Raw genomic sequence first — 15,881 nt, 5'->3', positions numbered from 1 at the left:
TGGGAATACATGATTATTGGACAGGTGTCCCAACTACTTTTGACCTGCATTGTCTGAAAGTGAGTATTTGAAAGAGATCAGGTTTGTGGCCTATTGGTCGATGAAAAGCGGGGCTTCTTATGAGAACTCTTGTTTGGTAAGCAAGAAGAACATATTTGTGAACAATATACAAGGAATTTCAATTGCCGCACTTTTCGTATTGTCATATTAGAGTATGGATAAGGGAAAGGCGCAACAGGTGTATATCAGGAAAAGATAGACAAATGAATACCATGCAGATCAGTGAGTCGGGGTAAAAAATAACAACTTGCATGTTCACACTGTTGTAACGCTTAAGAAACGATGAGCTTTATTTCACTTTCAAAGAGTTCAAAACGTGGTGTTTTGTTTATTAAATCGGATATGCCATCCGCTGCCCACAAGGTCTGTTGTTTACATAGAAATCGTGTTATACTGTGAGCGCGCGGCTCTGAAAGCTCTTTAGAGTGTTGTCCTCAATGAGAAAATGGAGGCTTCAGAAAGCCAGAGAGTTGTTTACATTATAACGTACAGTCGCGCAGACACTGAAAAGTTCCGTAGAGAGACGTTTGGCGAAGCGATAATAGAGGCATGGAATAGCTTTAACATTGAAATCTCTCACTGGGTGGTAAGCATGGAGGGTCATGCCACTACCGATGCCGATGGCGATCTCAACAAGTACCATTTTCACATGGCGGTAAAACTGAAGAAGAGAGGTAGATGGCTACAAGTAAAGAGATACTTGAGCCAAAAATTCCACATCGAAGTTCATTTCAGTGACCGCCACAATACATATTACAGCGCCTACAAGTATGTCACGAAATCAGACCTCGAAGCGGTTCATTCTGTGGGTCATCCAGACTTAACTACTTGTCCTCGAACGGAAAATGCAATCGCTTCTAACAAAAGAAAACGCAAACTAGGCGGGGTATCGAAGCAAAGAAAGATCAAAGATCCACGGCTAAGTGTTTTTGACGTTTGTAAACTAATTCAACAGAAGTCAATATCCACAAGGCTGGAGCTTGTATGTTTGGCGATGGTTCAAGAACGAGAAGGAAAACGCTGTCTGGCCGAGTTTATAGCAAACCGCGGGAATAAAGCGGTGGATGAAGCATTATCATTAGCGAAAGAATTTTCTCACGCTGAAGAGCAGTGTCTTCGCCTGAAGAAATCGCGAATACAGCTCTTACAAGAATCTAAAGATGCGCCATGCGTGGACGGTTGCGAAGGAAGGTGGTTTGTGGCGGCAAATGAGGTTCTCGACAACCAAGGAATAATCCCCTCGGTTTTCTGCAATGCGATTTATACAGCCCTGTCTAAAGGTCGAGGAAAATTCCGGAATATTTATTTGTATGGAACTGCCAATTCTGGAAAGACTTTTATGTTATCGCCATTGAAAATAATTTATAACACGTTCTGTAATCCAGCAACGGGCTCCTTCGCATGGGTTGGCGCGGAACAAGCAGAAGTCATTCTTTTGAATGACTTTCGGTGGAATCCAACAATAATCGCGTGGGCTGATCTTCTCCAGGCGCTAGAGGGCGATACAATCCATTTACCCGCACCAAAGAACTTTTGTTTAAGAGATATTGAACTAACGCGCGACACGCCTTTTTTTGCTACATCGGATGCCCCGATTGTTTTCATTAGAGCCGGTGCAATAGATCAGACAAACACAAACATGATGGACATTAGATGGTCTTTTTTCCGGTTCTGGAAGCCGGCATTTCACAGAGTGAACAGCGAGAAATCGCGCCCTGTGGACATTGTTTTGCACGATTCATTCTAGAGAATTCTAGCAATGTTTACATTGCTGACTGACGGCGACATGATGCTCGCGACAATACTCAGTAACGTTTGCATTCATTTCGCATCAATGAAGAACAGTGTTTAAAAATAAACTATGGCCGGCTACTCTTGTTGAGTATATAAAAACAATTGTTGTATAATGCGCTCCAAAGGAACGTGTCTGAATAGAGTTTACAACATTACTCAGTAAATTGAATGTTTTATATAAAGAGCTAATTAATAGCTTTCTTTTCTTGTGCTTTTACTGAGTACTGAGTTGAAAATGCGCAATAACTCATATAATGAAAGAAATAGTTTCTTCAAACTAAAGAAAACATACATACTTTCTAAATTTGTGTTCATTTAATGTCAAATACGTTTTCAATTTGCATAAATCTCCACTATTTAAAGTGAGTATTGTAGTGAGTAATGTTCAGTTCTTTACGTCAACAAAATGCAAATGTCACGCATGTGATAAACTTCTCGTTGTCACGAGTTTTACAAAGTGACAATTACAATTTACACAAGCATTTTCCTCAGATAGCATGAAAATGAAGTTACACTTTACACGCTTTAGAAATTCACAGAATATACTGAAGTGTAAATAATAAAGCATGTTCAGTTTTCACAGTTCCGCATTGCGTGATTAATATTTGGTTCTACCGCCTTTAGAGGCAAGGATAGCTTCTATCCTTTTGTTCAAACTGGCAATTGTGTTATCTATAGTTTCAGTACAAATACAATCAAAAGCTCTTAAAACTCTAGCTTGAAATTCCTCAAACGACTCCCTTGTGATATTTCTAGATATTGCTTCGGATTCTAAATATCTCTTTACAAGATGAAATATGTTCTCGATAGGATTTAGGTCCGGTGAACGCGGAGGGATTTCATGAAATTCAGCCTCTATCTCTTCTAACGCATCCCTAGCTAACCTGCTTGTTTGCGACGGGTCGTTATCCATAACAAATAAACGTCTTCCATCTGTTTTGGGACCAGCTTGCGCAAACGTAATGTTGAAATGTTCCCTTATGAAGTTTCGAAAAAAATCACCGGTCATTTTTTCGTACGGCACTTTTAGAATAACTCCTTTCCCGTATGCTATCGCCACCACAACATGCAATCTTCTCCCTCCGGCCAACTCTTTCGAACCCTTCGCGGTTACCTCAAGGCCTTCGTCTTTCCTACGCCATACCCTTGATCTGTTCGAGGCTGCGCCGCTCTGTGGATTATACTTATGCACGAAAGATACACCATCCAAATAAAACGAAACTTCGTTAGTCCAGAATTCAGAATTTCTTGCCACCTCCCGCTTCATTTTACGAGCAAATTTCACGCGCAACTTTTTATCGTTTTCAAGCAGAATCCCCTTTCTCCTAGCTGAAAAGTATGAGTACCCGAGCTCATTTAAATATCGAGAATATGTTCTTCTACTCGCTCTATCAAAATTAAGGCCACTCTCCTCCACTAACCCCTTGACTGTCACGTGGACATTCCTTTTCCGTAATTGTTTCATTGTACGGAGCAGTAATCTCAGATCCCGTTGGCTTAGTTGTCTTGGTCTCCCGGTTCTCGTGGAAGTTGAAGACTCTTTAACAGTTCCGGGAAGTTCTCCACTGCATATTCTCTGTACACTCGATTTTGAAATTCCACAATCTTGTGCGATTTGTCGATACGAATAGTGACTGTATTTGTTTAAATACCACGCTAATGCTCTCTTCGATGCTAGTATTTGTTTTGTGAAAACCATATTCCACTTCTTTTCACGCTAAAACATTGACAGAACTAACACTCCAAACGTTTTCCAATAAACAGCGCAGTTTTAAGTCATTTCGAATGCATATACATAACGTCACACTAGTCAAAATTTCACTAGAACGCCGTCCGCGCGCATTCGTACACTCGTTTGGTCACGCCAAACATCGTTTATTACCGTCGCAAATTCCGTATTATAGTTATGCCAGAAACTTGGTATCCCTTGACCACGTTAACAGCACTTTTTCCCAACTAGTCGTTTTCAGACAATGCAGGTCAAAAGTGATGGGACACTTACAATACATACTTAATTGACCGCTCCCCATAGGGGCTTTTCAGGGCCAATGAAACAATCAACGAAACAACAGAACACAACAACAACAACTGTTAAGAATCCCAACTAGCCGGAGGCAAACCAGTTGGCTATTTACAAGTGTAGCTGGGAAGTTGAACCAGGGACTACCAGGATCAAATTCGACGAGTGGTCAAAGAGGGTCTTGAACCCGGGACCTCCGGATCTCAAGACAAGCGACCTAACCACTGGACAACACTGCCTCCACTTAGCACTTAGCGAGATACTACTGAAATAATCTCCCCCACCCCCTCCCCCCCCAGCAATGTTGAGATTTGACACTACAACACAGATTTCCACAAAAATCCTGTTTATCCGCATCTTCCCACATTGTTTGGGGGGGAGGGGGGTGGTACGCTCCAATTGTGACCCCAAAAAGCCAACTTAACTTGGAATACATGATTATTGGACAGGTGTCCCAACTACTTTTGACCTGCATTGTCTGAAAGTGAGTATTTGAAAGAGATCAGGTTTGTGGCCTATTGGTCGATGAAAAGCGGGGCTTCTTATGAGAACTCTTGTTTGGTAAGCAAGAAGAACATATTTGTGAACAATATACAAGGAATTTCAATTGCCGCACTTTTCGTATTGTCATATTAGAGTATGGATAAGGGAAAGGCGCAACAGGTGTATATCAGGAAAAAGATAGACAAATGAATACCATGCAGATCAGTGAGTCGGGGTAAAAAATAACAACTTGCATGTTCACACTGTTGTAACGCTTAAGAAACGATGAGCTTTATTTCACTTTCAAAGAGTTCAAAACGTGGTGTTTTGTTTATTAAATCGGATATGCCATCCGCTGCCCACAAGGTCTGTTGTTACCCTAGAAATCGTGTTATACTGTGAGCGCGCGGCTCTGAAAGCTCTTTAGAGTGTTGTCCTCAATGAGAAAATGGAGGCTTCAGAAAGCCAGAGAGTTGTTTACATTATAACGTACAGTCGCGCAGACACTGAAAAGTTCCGTAGAGAGACGTTTGGCGAAGCGATAATAGAGGCATGGAATAGCTTTAACATTGAAATCTCTCACTGGGTGGTAAGCATGGAGGGTCATGCCACTACCGATGCCGATGGCGATCTCAACAAGTACCATTTTCACATGGCGGTAAAACTGAAGAAGAGAGGTAGATGGCTACAAGTAAAGAGATACTTGAGCCAAAAATTCCACATCGAAGTTCATTTCAGTGACCGCCACAATACATATTACAGCGCCTACAAGTATGTCACGAAATCAGACCTCGAAGCGGTTCATTCTGTGGGTCATCCAGACTTAACTACTTGTCCTCGAACGGAAAATGCAATCGCTTCTAACAAAAGAAAACGCAAACTAGGCGGGGTATCGAAGCAAAGAAAGATCAAAGATCCACGGCTAAGTGTTTTTGACGTTTGTAAACTAATTCAACAGAAGTCAATATCCACAAGGCTGGAGCTTGTATGTTTGGCGATGGTTCAAGAACGAGAAGGAAAACGCTGTCTGGCCGAGTTTATAGCAAACCGCGGGAATAAAGCGGTGGATGAAGCATTATCATTAGCGAAAGAATTTTCTCACGCTGAAGAGCAGTGTCTTCGCCTGAAGAAATCGCGAATACAGCTCTTACAAGAATCTAAAGATGCGCCATGCGTGGACGGTTGCGAAGGAAGGTGGTTTGTGGCGGCAAATGAGGTTCTCGACAACCAAGGAATAATCCCCTCGGTTTTCTGCAATGCGATTTATACAGCCCTGTCTAAAGGTCGAGGAAAATTCCGGAATATTTATTTGTATGGAACTGCCAATTCTGGAAAGACTTTTATGTTATCGCCATTGAAAATAATTTATAACACGTTCTGTAATCCAGCAACGGGCTCCTTCGCATGGGTTGGCGCGGAACAAGCAGAAGTCATTCTTTTGAATGACTTTCGGTGGAATCCAACAATAATCGCGTGGGCTGATCTTCTCCAGGCGCTAGAGGGCGATACAATCCATTTACCCGCACCAAAGAACTTTTGTTTAAGAGATATTGAACTAACGCGCGACACGCCTTTTTTTGCTACATCGGATGCCCCGATTGTTTTCATTAGAGCCGGTGCAATAGATCAGACAAACACAAACATGATGGACATTAGATGGTCTTTTTTCCGGTTCTGGAAGCCGGCATTTCACAGAGTGAACAGCGAGAAATCGCGCCCTGTGGACATTGTTTTGCACGATTCATTCTAGAGAATTCTAGCAATGTTTACATTGCTGACTGACGGCGACATGATGCTCGCGACAATACTCAGTAACGTTTGCATTCATTTCGCATCAATGAAGAACAGTGTTTAAAAATAAACTATGGCCGGCTACTCTTGTTGAGTATATAAAAACAATTGTTGTATAATGCGCTCCAAAGGAACGTGTCTGAATAGAGTTTACAACATTACTCAGTAAATTGAATGTTTTATATAAAGAGCTAATTAATAGCTTTCTTTTCTTGTGCTTTTACTGAGTACTGAGTTGAAAATGCGCAATAACTCATATAATGAAAGAAATAGTTTCTTCAAACTAAAGAAAACATACATACTTTCTAAATTTGTGTTCATTTAATGTCAAATACGTTTTCAATTTGCATAAATCTCCACTATTTAAAGTGAGTATTGTAGTGAGTAATGTTCAGTTCTTTACGTCAACAAAATGCAAATGTCACGCATGTGATAAACTTCTCGTTGTCACGAGTTTTACAAAGTGACAATTACAATTTACACAAGCATTTTCCTCAGATAGCATGAAAATGAAGTTACACTTTACACGCTTTAGAAATTCACAGAATATACTGAAGTGTAAATAATAAAGCATGTTCAGTTTTCACAGTTCCGCATTGCGTGATTAATATTTGGTTCTACCGCCTTTAGAGGCAAGGATAGCTTCTATCCTTTTGTTCAAACTGGCAATTGTGTTATCTATAGTTTCAGTACAAATACAATCAAAAGCTCTTAAAACTCTAGCTTGAAATTCCTCAAACGACTCCCTTGTGATATTTCTAGATATTGCTTCGGATTCTAAATATCTCTTTACAAGATGAAATATGTTCTCGATAGGATTTAGGTCCGGTGAACGCGGAGGGATTTCATGAAATTCAGCCTCTATCTCTTCTAACGCATCCCTAGCTAACCTGCTTGTTTGCGACGGGTCGTTATCCATAACAAATAAACGTCTTCCATCTGTTTTGGGACCAGCTTGCGCAAACGTAATGTTGAAATGTTCCCTTATGAAGTTTCGAAAAAAATCACCGGTCATTTTTTCGTACGGCACTTTTAGAATAACTCCTTTCCCGTATGCTATCGCCACCACAACATGCAATCTTCTCCCTCCGGCCAACTCTTTCGAACCCTTCGCGGTTACCTCAAGGCCTTCGTCTTTCCTACGCCATACCCTTGATCTGTTCGAGGCTGCGCCGCTCTGTGGATTATACTTATGCACGAAAGATACACCATCCAAATAAAACGAAACTTCGTTAGTCCAGAATTCAGAATTTCTTGCCACCTCCCGCTTCATTTTACGAGCAAATTTCACGCGCAACTTTTATCGTTTTCAAGCAGAATCCCCTTTCTCCTAGCTGAAAAGTATGAGTACCCGAGCTCATTTAAATATCGAGAATATGTTCTTCTACTCGCTCTATCAAAATTAAGGCCACTCTCCTCCACTAACCCCTTGACTGTCACGTGGACATTCCTTTTCCGTAATTGTTTCATTGTACGGAGCAGTAATCTCAGATCCCGTTGGCTTAGTTGTCTTGGTCTCCCGGTTCTCGTGGAAGTTGAAGACTCTTTAACAGTTCCGGGAAGTTCTCCACTGCATATTCTCTGTACACTCGATTTTGAAATTCCACAATCTTGTGCGATTTGTCGATACGAATAGTGACTGTATTTGTTTAAATACCACGCTAATGCTCTCTTCGATGCTAGTATTTGTTTTGTGAAAACCATATTCCACTTCTTTTCACGCTAAAACATTGACAGAACTAACACTCCAAACGTTTTCCAATAAACAGCGCAGTTTTAAGTCATTTCGAATGCATATACATAACGTCACACTAGTCAAAATTTCACTAGAACGCCGTCCGCGCGCATTCGTACACTCGTTTGGTCACGCCAAACATCGTTTATTACCGTCGCAAATTCCGTATTATAGTTATGCCAGAAACTTGGTATCCCTTGACCACGTTAACAGCACTTTTTCCCAACTAGTCGTTTTCAGACAATGCAGGTCAAAAGTGATGGGACACTTACAATACATACTTAATTGACCGCTCCCCATAGGGGTTTTTCAGGGCCAATGAAACAATCAACGAAACAACAGAACACAACAACAACACCTATTAAGAATCCCAACTAGCCGGAGGCAAACTTGTTGGCTATTTACAAGTGCAGCTGGGAAGTTGAACCAGGGACTACCAGGATCAAATTCGACGAGTGGTCAGAGCGGGTCTTGAACCCGGGATCTCCGGATCTCAAGGCAAGCGCCCTAACCACTGGACAACACTGCCTCCACTTAGCACTTAGCGAGATACTACTGAAATAATCTCCCCCCACCCCCTCCCCCCCAAGCAATGTTGAGATTTGACACTACAACACAGATTTCAACAAAAATACTGTTTATCTGCATCTTCCAACATTGTTTGGGGGGGAGGGGGGTGGTACGCTCCAATTGTGACCCCAAAAAGCCCACTGAACTTCGAATACATGATTATTGGACAGGTGTCCCAACTACTTTTGACCTGCATTGTAGATATTGATATCGATTGTCGTCTCCTAACTGGTTCGCATTGAAAATTTAAAGATTGCAGAAAGAAAATTTAATTAACAGATCAAGCAACAAAATTATTACCTACAGTAGCTTTTGACGTTCTGGAAGTTTTCGAAATCGCGAAAAGAAATCTGGACGTTTGCCTAAGCAAACTGTTTGCAGCCCGGGGAGGAGACTCGTATATTAAAGGGCCGGGAATGCTCGTCGTCTCGCTGGCTTAGGGGTGTAAATTTCGGATTTTGTCTCACTTGGGGTGTTCATGGAAAAGCGCCCTCTTATGTAGCCCACATGTAGCCGTCAAGGTCGCGTTCAGAGTTGCACGAGAAGAAATTTAAAAATGTCTATTTAATGTGTTTAAATATGGTCTCATTTAGGGGTCAAAAAAAGCCTGGGCCACGCCCAGATTGGTTTCCCTTAGGAGTTTAATTCAAAAAATTCGATAAGCATATGCATATGCATATGCAAAGTCCCCCCTCTCCGAGGTTTGCAGTCTTTAAATTTAAAATGCAAACAAATTAAGAGATCAGACAACTTTTACTTCCCAACGTTTTAGCTTCTTAGGCCCGGTTCAGACGCCGTACTTTACATGATCCGAATCGAATTCATTGAATTCAGTTCAAGTGAAGTACGGCCTGTAAAAATATTATTTCCCGTTATTGTAATAATTTCGTGATACCTCCCAAGTCGTTCGGAATGGAAAGTGTCTATCAACATTGCAGGAAAAATTTGGCATGAAGGGAGTGTCTGTTTGGGAAGGAAGTTAAAAATGTTTCGTCAGGTTCTCACGTCATCTACACAACTTTAAAGTTATAGTTAATTCACGTCCTTGTCAGGACAAGGACGAGGACGAGGACGGCAAAGAAATATACTAAAATGCAAAACGCATCATGGCGTGCAGAGCCTTTGTTTTTGTTTATTAACTCTATTGTTTTGCGGCGTTTTCGTAGCCGTCATCGTCGTCGTCGTCTTCTTATCGTAAGGTCCCTACTGTGGAGCTTACGTAAGCACGACGGCTACCAGAGCGTCATAAAACAACGGGCTTAATGCTGGAACAAAAACAAAGGCTGTGCACGCCCCGAACGTGCATTTCACATTTTAATACATTTCTTTGCAGTTCTCGTACATGAAATGACCAAATTTATCGTGTAGAGGACGTCGATACCTGACAATAAATTTTCAAGTTTTGTCTTTACTATCGTAGAGGGCAATGGCATAGGGCATCACTTGTTAATTTTGGTAAAATATGCGGGCAAAATTACTTAAAATCATTAGCAACAGTGAAGAATTTGTTCTGTGGCTGTTTTTCAAACAAAGGCGTCTTGTTTCGAAGCGGTGACCCATGAATTTATTTAAGAACTGAGACAAATGAGCGAAGATATGAAGACACTAAAAAAAGCACATAACACTGAAAAAACGTTTTTGTGCAGTGGGCGAATGAAAGAAAGCAGGAGAAAATTGCAAAACCCTTGACTCGAGGGACGAGCGAGAACAAAAAATCATTTCAGGAATCGTTGACAAGCCAAGAAGTGCTTTGAGTCGGATTTTTCCACAAAATTCGCTCACATTTGCGTGTTTTATTAGGTCTAAAAATCACCCGCGTTCGCCTCGCGGGTTTAACGTCGATAAAACACCCATGCAATTCAACATGCTTGCCTATTTTAAAAGTAACTATGATTAAAGGAGTCTCTCTTATTCCGTAGGCTAACAACTTGTTTAACAAGGTCATATAGTTTACAGTGAAAGGCCTTTAAAAAGTCTAAGAAAACACCACACGTGTACAAATTGTAGTCGAAAGCTTTCCTCCAGCGTATAATGCGTTTTCACTCTCGTGACCAGCAGCCACGTTGGATTCCTGGAAAAAAAAAGAAAGTCTTTGCATAAAAATAGAGTTCACTTCCCAGCGGATTAGTTTGGTACACCATCATTGCCGCCATTTCTTTGTTTTGGAACACCAACATGACTGCCGTGACGTCACGTAAAAACGCTCTATTAGCCATTTCACTAAAAGCTTGGGCTGTCGCGCAATCCATGTTTCATTAGAACAACAGTGAGTGACACGCATTCAGATTATATGAAAGAAAATCTCATCTCACAAACATTCAGGAAGTTATCCGCTTCACCTGCTTAATCACGTGACCCACTAACATACAGTTGTTGATGAGATCATTGAAATCCAACATTCTTGGCCCCTAATTGAAAAAACTGTGAATGAAATCAAATCACATTAAATTGAAGTAGATCGAATCAAACGTTGTTTCTTTTTTGACGAGAGGGGAAAACGGGAGAGTGTATTCGGGGAAAAACTCAACCCACATATGGCATTGATATAATTCCGCAAATCCAGGCCGGGTCACATTCATCATCAAATTGATGAAAGGCGACTGAACTGCTCCGTCAACCGCAACAACAAAAGGTGTCTAAGACCCAATGCCTCGCTCCTCGATTATTATGGTACACCAAAAAAAGGCGAGACACTTTGTGACACATATACAGACAAGCTCAGTGCTAACCCGCTTTGGCAGAAAAACAACCCTCTGTTTAGGCAGAGAATAACTGCAGGGTCAGGCAAGAAAAAAGTCCTTGAGTTGACCTCTGCGTTTGGAGTCCTTTGAGAACTCCCGTGGCACGCTCTCTCGATTGAGGAAACCAGAAATCAGAAACGGAATAGGCAAAACCGAAAGCCGCGTTGGATACCAGACCCGAAAATCCGGTTGAATTTTGGCTGAAAACCGAAAACCATATGCTCAAAAAAGGGAAAACCCGAAACCGTAAGAGTCACTAAAACCGAAAAACCGGCCTAAAAAGTGAAAAGTGGCCAAAACCGAAAATCCCAACGCCCCCATCAATACGTAACATTGGCTTGAGGGGTGTACTAAATTTGTTTCTTGTGTGATCGAACTATATACTGTCCTCCACATTCTTTCCTTACACATCGAGAAAGTAAGTAAATGATGTATCTTGAATTGTTTCTGAAGGGAGATTTTAGTTTTTGAATCCGCTTAGCTTCAAAATTGAGGGTGTGACAAAGCAAATGACGATTAAGAATGCATTGAATCAGTTTTGGCCATAACAAACCTTTAATGTCCACTCGCTTTTAAGTCTTACATAAAGTTAAGCAAGACCAGAGCCTCGCATAATGTATGCGTTCTCATTACAACTTTGAACCTCGCCGAACGAAAGCATTACTTGAATTGTTTGGAGTAATGGAACAGTCATCTCACCTCGATCCGTTCTCTTGAGAACTTTTCAGCTTTCCGCTCCAGTTCCACTCTTTTTGCATACTAGGCATAAATGATTTGTGTTATGAAAGTTAAAATGGATAACCACATTAAATCATCAAATTTTGCAGAGTCATTTCTTGTTGTCGAGGACCTCACGTCGATTAGCACCCATTTTGGTAAGTTGCTCACTGTTACTCATTTCTTAATAACACGAACAAGTAATAATTTATGTGTGATAAACCAGTTCTGATGAATTTTGCGTTACTTTTTGTTGTTTTCTCTTTACTCAGTTTGGATCAAGTTAGTGACTATGTCAGAATTCCTGATATGTTTATTTTATAAAGTGATCATGATCACCGTCACTCATGATCAGTTGCGAATGACGCACCCAAATGATCCACCAGTATTATTTATCCCTTAATTTTTTGTTCAGCCGGATTCATTATTCCTGCTCACAAGGTTTTAAAGAGGAACATTGCAAGGTATTTGGTAATATTAGCTTGCTGGGTGTAATCAGATATTTGTCTGTCGTTGCAAGGTAATAAGTAACAATTAGCTTGAGGGGTCACGGTGCTAAATTATTTGTTTCTTGTGTGATCGAACAGCAATGTATTTACTGCCCTCCATTCTTTTCTCGCACATCGAGAAAGTAAGTAAGTAAATGATGTATCTTGAATTGTTCCTGAACAGAGAAGGTTTTAGTTTTTGAATCCGCTAGAATTGAAAATTGAGGGTGTCACAAAGCAAATGACGATGAAGAATGCATTCAATCAGTTTTAGCCATAACAAACCCTTAAGTCTTACTTAAAGCTAAGCAAGACCGGCGCCTCGTATAATGTACCCGTTCTCATTACAACTTTGAACCTCGCCGAACGAAACCATTACTTGAGTTTTCCGGAGCATTGGAACAGTCATCTCACTTCGATCAATGTTCAAATTCATGGACTGCTTCACTGATCAGTTGCGCAGTTTGAAATGACTTCTCCTTGCTGCTCCATTTGTTAGTTCTCTTGAGAACTTTTCAGCTTTCCGCTCCAGTTCTACATTTTTATTGCATACTAGGCATAAAGCTGGTTTCCTACAAGATTCGATAATGCATGGATAACCGCATTAAATCATCAAATTTTGCAGAGTCATTTCTTGTCGTCGAGGATCTCGCATTGATTAGCATCCGTTTTGGTAAAATGCTCACTGTTACTCATTTCTTAATAACCGGCGAACAAGTAATTTATTTGTGATAAACCAGTTGTGATGAATTTTGCGTTACTTTTTGTTGTTTTCTCTTTACTCAGTTTGGATCAAGTTAGTGACTATGTCAGAATTCCCTTCATGTTTATTTTCTGAAGTGACCACTGTCACTCATGATCAGTTGCAAATGATGCATCTAAATGATCCACCAGTATTGACAGTATTATTTATTCCTTAACTTTTTTTCAGCTGGATTCAGTATTCCTGCTCAGAAGGTTTTGAAGAGGAACATTGCAAGGTATTTAGTAATATTGGCTTGTCGGGTGTAATAAGTTATTTGTCTGCCGTTGCAAGGTAATAAGTAACATTAGCTTGAGGGGTGTAATAAATATTTGTTTGTTTCTTGTGTGATCGAACTGTACATACTTCCCTCCATTCTTTCCTTAACCATAGAGAAAATAAGTAAATGATATATATTGAATTGTTCCTGAAGGAAGAAGGTTTTAACTTTTGAATCCGCTTAGGTTCAAAATTGAGGAAGTCACAAAGCAAATGACCATGAATGCATTCAATCAGTTTAGTTTTAGCCATAACAAACCCTTAATGTCTACTCGGTTTAAAGCCCGGTCAGGGGTACTCCCATATAATGGCCTATATAGAAGGTAAATATTTTGAGAAAGAGCGGGTACAGCGTAGATTTGGTGGTGTACTATATTTCGGCTGGCGAAACCAGCCTTCTTCAGGTACAATGAGAGTTTACATTGGATTGCTTTTCTGTACATATATATAGTAAGTGGATGTTGACGTAATACTGGAAAGATGTGATAAAATATGGTAGTTACAGCAAATTTGAGTTCAAATACTAAGAGTAACGGAAAAATAACGGAAAAGACTGTAAATAATAAACTGAAATCTTATACGTTTCTTGGCGGATATCAAGACCGTTGGAATCAATTGTCCTGCCTTTTGAAATTAAAAAAAAGCTTCCCTGGCCTTACCTGCCTTACGGATAGAGTCTCTGTTGGAAAATATTCTTTCAATAGAAATTAGTTGAATGTCCTTAGAGATGTTGTGGCTCAAGTAAATTAAGGCCTGGGTCACCCAGCATTTAAACCATTTTTTTGAAAAAAAAAAAAAAAAAACCAAAAAACTTAAGCAGTTTGCACCCGATTTTTCTCAGACTTGGCAGAAAGGTGCATTAGGAGCAGCCCTCTCTGCATGTATTACTAATTTACCGGAAAGTAATATGATACGATATGATACCTTCAGCAACGGTTACTTTACGCGCCAAATTCGTTGGTTGTGTTCTGAAGTAAATTCCCACCACTAAACAAACAGAAAGTCGGAAAGCAACAGTGGCTATGAATAGATGAGATACCATTTATTAGTTTTACGCTTGGAATGCCAGCCAAAATTTATCCCTGTCCGAGGTGGATTCGATCGAGTTTTGGTTTGCAATAACAACACCATTCTCGTAAGCTTTTTAGCACAAATATTTGCACTCGTGGTTCCACCCGTGGTGAAGAAAATCAACATTATAAGCTTGCCTTTAGTTGAAAAACATTGCAAATTACACAAGGAAAGCGGTGGGAAACTCGCAACTGCGTGTGGAGTCGCTTGTCCGCCATCTTCACACGCGAGTGCGTGGTTCATGAAAGAAAGCCGCTGTTGTCATGGCTCAGAGTAAGCCAATGGGAATTTCAGTAAACGTTTATGTGGCGAGGGCGCAAAGTTCCAATATGGAGGACAGAAAGCAGACTTCAAGAACTCGAAAGAGGTAATTTGAAGGCTTAAACATTACCAAATCCCAACCAGCTCATTTTAAGATTGAAGACGGGAAACTTGGTATGATTATGATGGAATTTTACCCTTTTTTGGTTTTTCTTACGTTAATTTTATACCTTTAGTTGATCGAGAGATCAACTTCGAAGTAATAAAACTAAGATTAACTTACCAGCTTCCCTTCTCTTTGCTTCGATAAAAAGGCTTAACAAATAACGACATCTGTTATTCTACACTAAAATCGTATCATATAACAAGAATAAAGTAACATTTTTTCGCCAAAGTCGAAAAATAGCGCGGTATACGCACAACGATATCTTCAGAAACTCTTCACGAAATACTTCGCGATCGTTAACATTTGCAGTTAAACAGATTATCGCGCCAGTGCAGTCGTGTGGATTAGTCATGTCGGTCGTGTTTAATTGTGGATTTGCAAGAGTTGCTGTAAAAGAGAGCTGGCATAAAGTTGGAAGCAGTTCGATTGAAACTGACCCTGGTGAGAGATGGAAGAACTACCTTGGAATCTTCGAAGAGGACAGTCGAGACATCTTTGCCGTCGAACGCTCGACTTATATCAAAAATTCTAAAGCAGTTTACAGCTCTTTCCGGAATATGAATTCCAAAAGCCGATCACAGTACATAAACACATTTTCGGCTGCAAACTGGAAAGTTCTTCCAATGTCACAGAAAAAGCAGCATAAATAGTCAAAATGTGGAGGTTGCCAAGTTCATTATTTCGCCATCCATACTCTCTTTCCTAATGGAGATACTGTTAGGCCTCGAGAAATTGTGCAAGATATAGTTGGTAAAAGTGGTTTGAAGGCACAAAGTAAACTTAAACCAAACAAAACAGCCATAAAATCTGCTGTCAAACACATTTACTCCAAACTGAATGGCCCATTTGAACGAATTTTTAACGTAAGCTTTGCTGAAGCACAAACGAAAGTAAGGGAACTTAACCTTCAGAAAAAAAAAAGATGGAATGGAAAAAAAACGTGAACGTCGAGAGAAAGCTCTC

At 40.4% G+C, this 15,881-nt stretch overlaps 1 protein-coding gene and 2 long non-coding RNA genes across 3 annotated transcripts; 1 reads left to right on the top strand and 2 right to left on the bottom strand.

The window, feature by feature from the left end:
• Positions 1-6,752: 6,752 nt before the first annotated feature.
• LOC138037452 (uncharacterized) lies at positions 6,753-7,421 on the bottom strand. Its single transcript, XM_068883376.1, has one exon. The coding sequence runs from the start codon at positions 7,419-7,421 to the stop codon at positions 6,753-6,755; it is 669 nt and encodes a 222-aa protein (XP_068739477.1).
• Positions 7,422-10,224: 2,803 nt separating this feature from the next.
• Positions 10,225-11,101, bottom strand: LOC138025442 (uncharacterized). The gene is made up of 3 exons (XR_011127169.1): positions 10,986-11,101; positions 10,793-10,874; positions 10,225-10,524 (listed from the first exon to the last, which is right to left on the bottom strand). It is a non-coding gene; the product is annotated as an uncharacterized lncRNA (long non-coding RNA).
• Positions 11,102-11,896: 795 nt separating this feature from the next.
• Positions 11,897-13,072, top strand: LOC138025448 (uncharacterized). The gene is made up of 3 exons (XR_011127170.1): positions 11,897-12,069; positions 12,327-12,375; positions 13,025-13,072. It is a non-coding gene; the product is annotated as an uncharacterized lncRNA (long non-coding RNA).
• Positions 13,073-15,881: the final 2,809 nt, after the last annotated feature.

The sequence above is a fragment of the Montipora capricornis genome, chromosome 2 (assembly GCF_036669925.1).
Source record: "Montipora capricornis isolate CH-2021 chromosome 2, ASM3666992v2, whole genome shotgun sequence".
NCBI lineage: Eukaryota > Metazoa > Cnidaria > Anthozoa > Scleractinia > Acroporidae > Montipora > Montipora capricornis.
The sequence above is the reverse complement of the archived record's forward strand: the minus strand, read 5'-3'. Positions and strand labels throughout refer to the sequence as shown.